The sequence below is a fragment of the Phaseolus vulgaris genome, chromosome 4 (genome assembly GCF_051622355.1).
Source record: "Phaseolus vulgaris cultivar YP4 chromosome 4, ASM5162235v1, whole genome shotgun sequence".
NCBI lineage: Eukaryota > Viridiplantae > Streptophyta > Magnoliopsida > Fabales > Fabaceae > Phaseolus > Phaseolus vulgaris.
The window spans coordinates 2790745-2802503 of record NC_143501.1 but is presented as its reverse complement, the minus strand read 5'-3'; the positions used below and the strand labels follow the sequence as shown (position 1 = coordinate 2802503).

Here is an 11759-nt window from a genome sequence, read left to right as displayed (position 1 = left end):
AATTTTTCAAAATAACCAAACTTGGTGTGAAGAAACTTGAAGTTAGAGTTTGAAACACCCCAAAAGCAATAACAAATCTCATTATTTTAGCATGAATTTGTATTGATTGAAGATGTGGAAGAGAGGGTGTGTGGTTATGGAAACTTTGTTCTCAATGATTTGAGAAAAGTTAATACTAAAAAATTAAATTATGGAATGAGAAGAGAGAAGGATATAGGGACAAGAAGTGAAGAAATGAGAAGAGTAAAGTGAGATTCATTTATTTTTGGTCTTGAGAAAGTTAATTTGGAAGGAGAAAGGGATTCTGTAGCTGTCTCTTACTGAGAAGATGACACAGTAATGCATTAAATTATTGGGGGCAACATAGTAAAAAAGAGTAAGAAAATAAGGTAATGTACTGGCATTTTTTTGAAGAGGGCATGTCCAGCACTCAAAATGGAAATTAGGATGTCCCAGATTTTGAGTCAAGGAGGCACCTTGTCAAAGACAAGTGATGTACAAGTCAGAACAATGTTTGGTCCTTAACAACACAACCCTAAACTTATGTTCTCTATTGGCCCCATGCCACATCCTCCATTCTCCTCCACTTGTTCTTTCACACTCTACAATAATGTCAAGAACAAGAAAAATTGTATTTGAACACCCAAAATTTTAACACAAAAAAAATATCATAAAGTGTAAAGGAAAATGTTACCCTGACAACTGCAAATTGAAAGACACCAGTTTACAATTGTGATTTGATCAATACAATTTCAAAATTGCTTCATTTCAGCAAAAAGTTGTTTCTCTTTCCAGTTGTAATCTGGTGTATGGTTGTCAATGTATCGACACTCAAGAGTAAATTTGTAATTAAATAAGAGGAATGATATATTGACAACTTGCTCCATTATACAACTTCTATTTTATGATATAAGAAAACGGTAATTTTGTCATTTCAAACAAAAATTAAAATTTTAGACAAAGAAAGATGATTGTATAGTGGGGTAAAGTTGTCAATGTATCATTTTTCATTAAATAATGTGAAAATGATTAAAATAATAGTATTAGAAGTTGTAGGATGAGTGGAGAAAAAAAATGGATTGTTAATTACTTCAGTATACCCACTAATCTCACATCGCTAAGGAATTAGGGTAAGGATAGTTTATATATATTTTCTTTTCTTAATCTATCAAAATACTTTTAAGGACAAAATCTTGCAAATTTCAAAACGACGAATATATCATATGCGTTTGTGATGAATTTTATATAATAACAATGTTTTCACTTGTTTTCAAAGTTTTACAACAATAATCTTTCTTCAACTCATCCTAATTTTATCAAATTCTTATAGATAGTTTCAAAAGTGTTTTTTTCCTTTTTAAAAAAAAGCACTCTAATATTTGTTTGGTATCAAACTCGGCTTTGAAGTGAAAATGATGACACCATATTTAAAAGAACCCTATTAAAAGAACATGAACCCTAGTTTGTAGTACAATTTCAAATATAAATACTTCAAGTTCAGCTCTATTGTCCATTGGATTCCTTTCAACACAGTTTGCAGTACAATGATCTCTCCAACATTTTGTCACAGAAAAGTTGTTAATTATTTAATTCTTAAAAGTATACCTAATTTTAGTAATTAAAGTAAGAACAATAGGTATATACTTTTATCAAACCTATCAATAAAATAATCATTTTTTTGTAATTTTTACTTTATATAGTATGATAATCAACTTATTAAAATTTTATAATTATCAAATGATCATCAAATTTTCCTTTTATCTAATTCATAAAAATATATGGTTATATTAATTTTGGTCATTAATCAATAAATGCTAGTTTTATAGGAAAAGTCTTTTCTTAGATGTGTGTATAAATAGTTTAAGTAATAAGAATAAAGTTTAACTATATTAATACAAACTTTACATTTTACATGACTATAAATTATTTTAGATACAATTTTCAAAATAAGTATTATAAACTCGTAGTTTATTGTATATAATACAATGATTATATGATAATATAAACAATAGTGCTTTAATTAAATTCTTACAATTATTAATTTCACTCTTATACGCAAAGTATTTTGTTATTATAATACAACATGCATCATCAAACTATGTTACGTGGATATGCTCAACGATGGTTTACGTAAACGTGTTAAACTTTTTTTTCGTCAAAGAAAATATTTTAAATATTTACGTTGAATATGTTATTTTTCTTTCAAATATTTATCAATTAAAACTATAAATAATTTATAAAAAAAATAACTATTAATAAATAGTTATATTACTTCATTTAAGTTTTAAAAATTAAAAGGAGATATTTTAGTAAAAAATATGTAAAATTTATTTACCTCTAAGTTTTGTCCTTTTAACTCTTGCATGTGATTTTGTGAACGTTGTCGTTTTGCTCTGTTCTCGACGTTTCGGGCCCCGGCCCAGGAATAAAAGAAAGGACAGCAGAACTCGTGGCCCAGGGCCCAGGGCCCACTATCATTCACACAAGAAAACGACGCACCGGGTTTGAAGTAGGGGTCCACGCGCATTTTAGCAAACTCAGATGGAAATTGACTACACTGCGCAGGGATGGTTAATGACGCTGGAGCCTCAGCGGTCGTTCAATATAAGCGCGAGGTCAAAGTAGAAGAAGAGAGCGAAGCGAGTTGACTCAGCGATGGGTGACGAGATGACTCGGGTGATGGTGGCGGTGAACGAGTCGAACATGAAGGGTTACCCTCACCCTTCGATCAGCAGCAGAGGAGCTTTTGAATGGACCATCAACAAGATTGTTCGGAGCAACGTTTCTGCTTTCAACCTTTTCTTTCTTCACGTTCAAGTTCCTGATGAAGATGGTTCTCTCTCTCACTCTCTCTATTTTTTAATTGTTCTTTGCTGATTGTGTGAAGATTGTTATGTCAGTGGTGGTTCGTTTTAATTGATTCCTAGGATTGGTGAAATTGAACCTTTGCTAATTTGATTTTTGAGTGTGATTGATTTTTGAGTGTTTGATTGTTTTAATTTTAAGTTAGTAGTAAAACTCAATATAAAGTTCTTGTTTGAATGTGAAAGTTACTTAAAAGTGTTTTTAACTAAAAATCAATTCTTCAACTTAGAACCAGTCATGTGAAAATTTAGTTAAAAACATTCTAGTTGTAGTTTTAGTGTATGTTTGGATAAAGATTTGTAAACGTTAGTCTGGGTGAAACTTGAGTTTCCAAAAAGTAACTCAAGTCTTCTAAGAAACTGAGTTTCCAACAACAACAAAATTAATGTGTAATGGGATTTTTTAGGGAAATCGAACATGTTATGGAATTTAGTCATTGTCAAAGACGTTGGAAACTCCGAACCAGTTTTGAAAAGATGTTGTGAAATTTAATTTACTCTCCAAATTGAGTTTGGCTCAACAGAAAACCAAAGATGGCCTTAATGTGATTCTGGGTCCATCTAATGTGAATTCAAATATCAATGAGTACAAGATTGGTGAAATTTGTTAGTTCAGTAGATGTTTAGTTACCACCAAGTTGGCACAAGGTTGTTTTAGTTTGACCAGTGGTTTCAAAGTGGAGTCTTGAGTATGTGAGGGTTGGATGTAGGCATGTTAATTATTCAGAAAAAGAAAGCATAATCGTTCTACCCGACTTGAGCGTGATTATTTCTTGTGCGGGATATATTAAGAGGGAAGATGTTAATTCATCAAATTGTTGATTTTTAGTTCTGATAAATTTTGTATGTGTGATATGCAAAAGAAAAGGGAAATAGATGTTAATTCATCAAATTTTGCTTTTTTAGTTCAAATTTGTTGTGTGATGTGAAAAGAAAAAAGATTGTGCCCTTATTTACTGAGTATAGATTGAGTTTGAGAACGTTGTGATGATAATTGGTGGTGATGTTTTGTGATTTGTTTGATCCTTTTTGTTTGAATTTGCAGCTAATGAAGTGAGGCATTTATGTTTTGTTGTACTAGGAGAAGTGAAAGGAGCGTGTAATCTGATGGTGGTGCTGTTTTTGTTCTCTTTTTTTGCTAGGTTTTGATGAGACAGACAGTATTTATGCATCACCTGAAGATTTTAGGAACTTGAAGCAGAGAGACAGAATTAGAGGGGTTCATCTGCTGGAATACTTTGTCAGTAGGTGTCATGAAATTGGGGTAATGGTTTTTCTATTGAACTCCCGCATGCTCTAGTCCTTGTCTTCTTTCTTAAGATTAAATGTTAGGTGAAATTGATTTTAAATTATCACTGTAAAATATGTTTAGGCAAGCATCCAATAATGAATATCGATGACCTAAATGATCAAATCTGATTTGATATTACGCAAATTTATTTTATTCAGTGACTGTGTGTATTGTATGATAAAGAATAAACTATCAATTTTGTCTTTGAATTATTACTCTTTTTCTTCAGTAATTGCTATGGTATTAAAATTATTTAAGTAATCCCTAAAGCACTGAATGTTGTTCATCACTTTAGTCCCTTAGTCAATGTATTTTAGGGTTTAACAACCAATACTTAGCATGATTTTTAGTACTTTTATTATGACTTGAATTTATTTTACTTTAGGGATAATTTATGAAAGAGATTACAAACTTCAGGGATGAAATTGATTATTTACTAGATCTATTTATAATACTCTTCTCCGCAAGCTAAATGCTGATGTATTTATAGGTGGTCTGCCAAGCATGGATAATGCAGGGTGATCCCAAAGAAGTAATATGTCATGAAGTGAAACGACTAAGTCCAGATCTTCTGGTTGTGGGTAGCCGAGGTCTTGGCCCTTTTCAAAAGTATGTCCCAATTGCTTAATTTCTTAGAATTATTGAGATTTTAAGTGCATTAAAGTTCCTAGAATTTAATTTATTTTGAGATGTGTTGTTGAGGAATTGTGTTTAACGTTTTCTGCAGGGTTTTTGTTGGCACTGTGAGTGAATTTTGTTGGAAGCATGCTGAATGCCCTGTGATTACTATCAAACGCAAAGCTGATGAAACTCCCCAGGACCCTGTTGATGACTGATATTTTGTGATGCACCAGACATTGAAGATAGATTACCTATGCGTATTTGGTTAAAAATTTAAAAAAAAAAATGAATATCAATCAAGATTAGTAGTGGAGATTTTTAATGTTGGAACAACAGCAGAAAATCCAACTTTCGGTGCTTCTTTGCCTTTGTTCCTTTTACCTTCTATATGTTCATAAGTGTTTGTAATTCTGTAAGATGCTGTTATATTGCTGTTCAATGTGTTGCAGGCATTGTTTTACCAAAGCCATATTCTATTTCTTCAATGGATGGTGTTAAAGTAAATATCGCACTTCACGTGTCTCGACTTCTTAATATTGTTAAATATGATGATAACAGGTTAACAATCTGATGAAAATTTTGCATCAGAACATTCCAAGCTTCTGTAAATTGGCAACACACTTCATAAAAAGTGTGGAACCATAGATATTATTTAAAACGAAAATAATGATGGAATAGAATAACATTTTTATGGGAAAAAGCTGTTTGAATATTACTACCATGACAATGAAAAGTCTAATGATGTCGATGTCCATAAAATTAATACCAAATGCCATGACCCGCATCAAACGATACCAACTAACTTTATGTCAAATAATGCCAGGCCAAGGTCAACCAAAAAGGGCATCAGACAACGACAAAACCAAAAAGAAGGGCATATTGTCACAAAACCTACCCTAATCATTGCTAAATAATGACTAAAACAGAGAAGCTTCAACCATTTGGTTGACATCCTCCAGAAGAGCCTTCACCTCCCTCTGCAGTTCAGCCATCAAATCGGGAGATTTGTCACCTGATGCTTCAAGTATCAAAGTCAGACCTTGAAGCTTCTTCTGGATAAAGATCAATCTTGATGCTTCACCACCCTGTGAGACTGAAACCGATGGTGATGTAGCTGCTACCAAAGGTTTGTTCTTTGATCTTTCACCATGCTCTTCAGACTTTGATCCCTCAGAGTGATACTGGAGCTGAAAAGTGGCATCAGCAGATCCAAAAGGGTTATTGTTTTTAGAATGGTTCAATGCATTTTCAGCATCAGAAGTTCTCAGGAAGGACACTCTAGCTGTGTAGTTATTGTTGAACACATCTGTTTCTGCTTCATTCAGAGCTCCAAACTTACTATACACTGAGATAAGCTCAGATCTTGAAGGCGTGGATGTTCCTTGCCAAAATGAAACAACAAGAACCGCACCTTGAGCATTTTCATCACCCCCCTTCTTACCTGAAGCAGTTTCCTTTCTTTTCTTCTTTGACCCAGAATTTTGTTTCTGTGATGATATTTGAGCATCTTTCAACATTCCATCTTCTTCCTCAGATTCTGGCCTCTTTCTTTTCCTTCCAGGCTGATTCTTCTCGTATAGATCGCGTAACGATCCTTCAGAATATAATGAACTTCTAAAGGCAAAAGTGAAGTCAACAAATTGATCAAGGGAAGTGCCTTCCCTGCGAATTTGTGGACTAATAGCTGCATTAAGGACTTGGAACAGAACTTCCTCCACAGGAGCCTGGATTTTCTTTGGATCAATAACCTTTTTCCCATCATCTTCCTCGGTTTGGTAATTTGAGCTGTCAAAAAGCCTCCCCATATAAACTGGAGGATATTGCAGAACAGCAGCCACTGAGCTTGTATGTGATGCTTTAACTTTTCTGGATACTTCAAGGGATTCTGCTTCAATACTTTCCTCCCTTTGTCCCCTGATTGGAGTAGTGAAAGGAGGGGACAAGTACTTACTTTTCTTCCTTTCTCTAGACAAACTACCCTTCCTCCCTTCATCCAAAACTTCTTTCTTCTCCTTTGACTGCAGCCATGAGCCAATGCTGCCACTGTTTTCCTCGGCACAATGTTCAGCACTTGACACATCTTCATCAGTGTCCAGAAGCAACTCTTTTTTCTTTTGAACAGGTTTAGATCTCACACCAGCCTCACTACCTTTTCTCTTCCTTCTACCATTTGAGCCAGTTGCCTCCACCTCCCTACTTGCTGTATGAACATCTTTGTCCTCCCTCATAATTTCAGCAATGCTTTTCTGCTTTCTAACATGGTTTGATATGTTCCCTGGGAGCCCTGGAGAATGACCCAGTTCATCAAATGGTCCTTGGGTCGGGGCTTCCACAGTACTTCTACTGTTCTCTACAGCAACTGTTTCATCCGTTAGACTATCTTCACCTCCAGGAGCCAACTGGGTATCCATAAAATTAGGTAATTTATGCCCTTTTGACAGATAATATGCCGCAAGTCGAGCCTTTAAGATCTCCAGCTCCATAATACTACTACCACTATCAACAATTCGCGCAATTTGATTCATATGAGAAAGTAATTCTACTGGCTCAAATTGACTGTATAAAAGTCTCTCTATGCCAGTTTCTGGCACAAGAACTCCTTCCTTGATTCCAGAATTTTTCCCCAACAGGAGAGTAGATTCAGAACCTGTTTTCTTGTCAAGAACTAAACGACTCAGCTTCATAGACAGAAGCCTTCCGACCTCTCTTGCAGCTTCTTGCACAGCATTGACAAAATCAATGCAGCTACTCTGTTTAAGCATATCATCAAAGTTATCCTCAAAAGACTTTAACTGCGATGGATGACACCACGCAAAGGCTCCATGCCCAAAGTAGGCAACCAGAAGTCTGTTCTTTTGTTTCAGCTTCAATGCAACGTCAGATGCATCAGATGGGTCATAAATCCGGCCGGGCCACCAAAGTTGACTCTCGCCTTGACCCCAAACAAAATCACCAACAGAGAAACCATACCCTTCATCACTCAAGTCCTCCACTTCCACATCCATCTTCTCACTTGTCTCTGCACTTGGAACTTCTATAGTCACAATGTTGCCAGAACAATCTTTGTCTTTTTCTACCTCTTCACTTCCTCCCCCATCTTTTGTTTCCTCAACACCAACCACTTCTGAACCATCCACACTCAAAACAGACGCATCTGCTAGTCTATTCTCAGAAGTAATAGTCACAATGTTCCCACCACATTCTTCGTTCTTTCCTCTGTATTCACATTCCTCCTCCGCTATTTTGTCATACGCACCAGGACCTACTAAACTATCCACACCAAAATCAGTAGCTTCCGCAACTTTACTCTGAGAAGCAAGAGTCACAATGTTCTCATCACAGTCTTCACCTGCTGTATCTTCCCCACCAACATTTATCAAACTATCCACACCCAAAGCAGCGGCTTCTGCAACTTTACTCTCAGAAGCAACAGCAACAATGTCTGCATCACACTCTTCATCCTTGCCTTCCTCTTGGTGTATACCCTCTTCTTTTCTGTCTTGCCCTCCAATTCCTGCAAAACTATCCAGACTCAAAACAGCAGTTTCTGCTACTCTACTGTCAGAAGTAATAGTCACAACATTCCCATCACGGTCTTCCCCTCCACCTTCCTCCTCACTGATATCCTCTTCTCTTCTTTCTTCCCTGCCAAGAGTATCCACGCTCGAAACAGCAGCTTCTGCTATCCTACTCGCAGAAGTAATGGTCACAACATTCCCATCACAGTTTTCATCTCCAACTTCCTCTTCATTGATATCTTCTTCTCTTCCATCTTCCTTGCCAACTCCTACCGACCTATCCGCAATCAAAACAGAAGCTTCAGCTGGCCTACTGTCAGAAGTAATAGTCACATCATTTCCATCACAGTCTTCATCTTTACCTCCCTCTTCACTTCTGCCTTGCCCATCAACCCCAACCACAATGTGCCCATCAGGATCTTTATCTTCCTCTTCCCTCATATCCTCTTCTCTTCTGTCATAACCATCACAGTCTTCTCTTTCCTTCCCATCTATTGTGTGTTCAGAACCAACCCCTACCAAACTATCCCCATTCAAAACAGAAACTTCTGCTACTTTACTCTCCGAAGCAATAGTGACATTATCGGCATCACAATCTTCATATTTTTCTTCCTCGCTGCTCCTGTCTCCATCACTTCCATGTTCTCCACCATCCCCTACCGATCCATCCAAACTCAAAACAGCAACTTCTGCTACTTTACTCTCCGAAGCAACAGTGACATTATCGGCAACACAATCTTCATATTTTTCTTCCTCGCTGCTCCTGCCTCCATCACTACCATGTTCTCCACCATCCCCTACCGATCCATCCAAACTCAAAACAGCAGCCTCTTCCATCTCAGAAGCAAACATATAGTCCATCTTCTCAGATGCATAATCATAGTCTAGCTTTTCAGCTCCATCACTAGAAAACACCGTGCTCATATCACTTTCTTGCATTCCTAACCAAGAGGACATCCCATTCACCTCAGAATCAGTCAAAACTTGACAATCATTTCCACTCACAACTGAAACCTTGGCCTCCAAGACATTACTGTTATTAACAACACCGTCATCACCCAAACCTCGGTTTTCAATGCCAGAAAACCCATCCTCATTAACAGCAACCCCACCACACCCCTCCTCACTTCCCAAACCCCCAACAACTTCCCTAAGCTCCTTCCCCTGCTCCGAACCTCGAACCACGCTCTCGCTTTCTGGCATAGGAGATGATCCTTGTGCCATGCTGTCGCTTTCATCGGCGCCCATTTGAAAAAGATCAAATTTTTCTCGACAAAAATCAACCTACTCTGATAAAAAGAACACCAAAAGACATGTTAAAAAAACAAACACAATCATCACTGTCCACATTTCTACACACTCACATTTCTAGGGCTTTAGGTTACACGAAATGAAAGAATGAAAATAACTCAAAATGGGGATTCAGAACATAGAAGCAAGAACAACACCCACTAAAGGAAAACAACAATAAATTATTACCAAACAACAAAAGGAAAAGACAAACAAAAAAAACAGTAAAACCTTTAGTATAGTATTTTTTTTATATGATCAAAAGAAGGGATAATAAATATAAAGAGACGAGAATACCTGAAGAATGAAAAGGGTAGTTTAGTTAGTGTAGCATGCTTTTTACCTCTGCCCTCAACCAGAAAGAATCCTCAATACCCCGTATTGACCTGAGAAAGAAGAATGAAATTGTGGGGTATTATAAATTGAAAAAATACATATATAAATATTGAAACTTTATCCTTTTAACAAATAGAAATAACCAAAGTAATTGAAAAAAGTACTGGTACTGCAATGAAAGCTACATTATTAAGTAGAGTGAGAGAGAAAGTGTAGAGAGGGAAATTTTCTAGTTATGGAATGTGTTTGAAAATATCGAGGATTCTCGAGATGGTGACAGGCTAAGTTCATTGGCATTTTTTCTTCTTTCTTTCTTGGTACTGTTGATTTTCATTATTGCTGCACAAGACTCAACGAAATATTACAGCATGAGTGAGGGATCAAATTGTATTTCTCACAGAACCAGAATGATATTTTAACATTTTTCATGTTGTGTTGAGAGAGAAAGAGAAAGATAGAAAGAGAGAAAGAGAGAGAGAGAGTACATAACCAAACACTACACGCTTTATTTTCACGCCATCTTTGTCCTCACACAAAGGGAATGTGAAAAAATAGTTATTTTGTAAGATGAAATTTGTTTTCTGGTTTTTACTTTACTAAAACTTGTTTCATGTTTTGTCTTTTTAAAAGATTTATTTTGTGTTTTTATTATTTTTAATCTCAGTGTTTTCCTCACTAAACAGAGATCTTTTTTATCAGTTTAAGAAGCAAATGATTTTAAAGTATAAATAAATTTGCATTTAAATTATTAAGGTAAATAGTTTTTTCTTAAAAAGTAAATTTAAATAAATTTTACTGTGAAATATAAATTTAAATAAAAAATTAACCTTCTTAAAAATAATTTTGATTTCATAAATTTAAAGTTATAAGGTTATATTCTAAACAATTTACAATTATTATTGTTTCTCTTGAAAAAAAATAGAAACATTCAGATGAAAATCACTAGTAATTAAAATCACTACTAATAAGTAATTATGTGTATCTTTCAATATTAAAATGCTAGTACTAATTAACTACATATATATTAAAGGTACTAATTATTTTGTCATTCTATTCAAGATCGTTTAAAGATAAATTAATGAAGAATATGGATCATATTCTTATTAAGTTGTTTTATTGATGAAAATAAGGTGGTGCAAGCATGAGTATTTACCCTTTACCTGTGTTGTCTGAAAAAGTGTTTGTGAGATTTTTTATACTATTCATAGATATATGTAGAACTTTAAAATATAAATTCGGAAAACAGATCATTTTAATGTATATTTAAAATAAAACTATATAAATAAATATTAATAGAAATAAATTTAGTCTTTTTTAAAACTAAATTTAAATGAGTTGTACTATAAGTTTTTTAAAAAATACAAACAACTTCAATTTCATAAATCTAAATAAAAAATATTAATATATAAAATTAAATTATAAATAATTCAATTATTAATATTTCTTTCAATAATAAATTTCTCTTTTGTCACTTAAGTTTTTAAAAAAAATACTTAAATAATAATTAGAAGATATTATGACAAGTATGTAATTAAAATATTCATACACATTATCCGTCAATATTTTATTAAAGATATTTATTTAGTATTTGTTGTAGATTTTATCTATAAATATTTTTGTCATTACTAGATGGAAACATTAAAAATACTATCTATAGATATAATTATTGTTTAATTATTAGATAAATAAGTAAGCGTTTTATTACAGAGAAGATGTTAGTAAATCTAAAAAACCTAGTTAGAATTGTTTATATATATTTAATACAATCTTGATAAGATGACTTATGTATTTTGAAGATAGTAAATCATATAAGTTATGATAAACATGTCATTCAATAAT

At 34.2% G+C, this 11759-nt stretch overlaps 2 protein-coding genes across 3 annotated transcripts; one reads left to right on the top strand and one right to left on the bottom strand.

Annotated features, from left to right (window-relative positions):
* The first annotated feature begins 2457 nt into the window (after positions 1 to 2457).
* On the top strand, positions 2458 to 5261 carry LOC137836785 (universal stress protein A-like protein). The gene is made up of 4 exons (XM_068645516.2): positions 2458 to 2833; positions 4007 to 4128; positions 4646 to 4764; positions 4883 to 5261. Exons 1-4 carry the CDS (start codon positions 2656 to 2658, stop codon positions 4989 to 4991), a joined length of 528 nt encoding a protein of 175 aa, XP_068501617.1. The 5' UTR covers positions 2458 to 2655; the 3' UTR covers positions 4992 to 5261.
* Positions 5262 to 5503: 242 nt separating this feature from the next.
* Positions 5504 to 10275, bottom strand: LOC137836784 (PWWP domain-containing protein 3). 2 transcript variants are annotated; one of them, XM_068645515.2, is made up of 3 exons: positions 10106 to 10275; positions 9882 to 9970; positions 5504 to 9583 (listed from the first exon to the last, which is right to left on the bottom strand). In XM_068645515.2, the coding sequence occupies exon 3, from the start codon at positions 9540 to 9542 to the stop codon at positions 5694 to 5696; it is 3849 nt and encodes a 1282-aa protein (XP_068501616.2). In that variant the 5' UTR covers positions 9543 to 9583; positions 9882 to 9970; positions 10106 to 10275; the 3' UTR covers positions 5504 to 5693. The 2 variants fall into 2 exon arrangements, with proteins under 2 accessions (XP_068501616.2, XP_068501615.2); XM_068645514.2 differs by lacking the exon at positions 10106 to 10275 and having other exon boundaries at positions 9882 to 10020.
* Positions 10276 to 11759: the final 1484 nt, after the last annotated feature.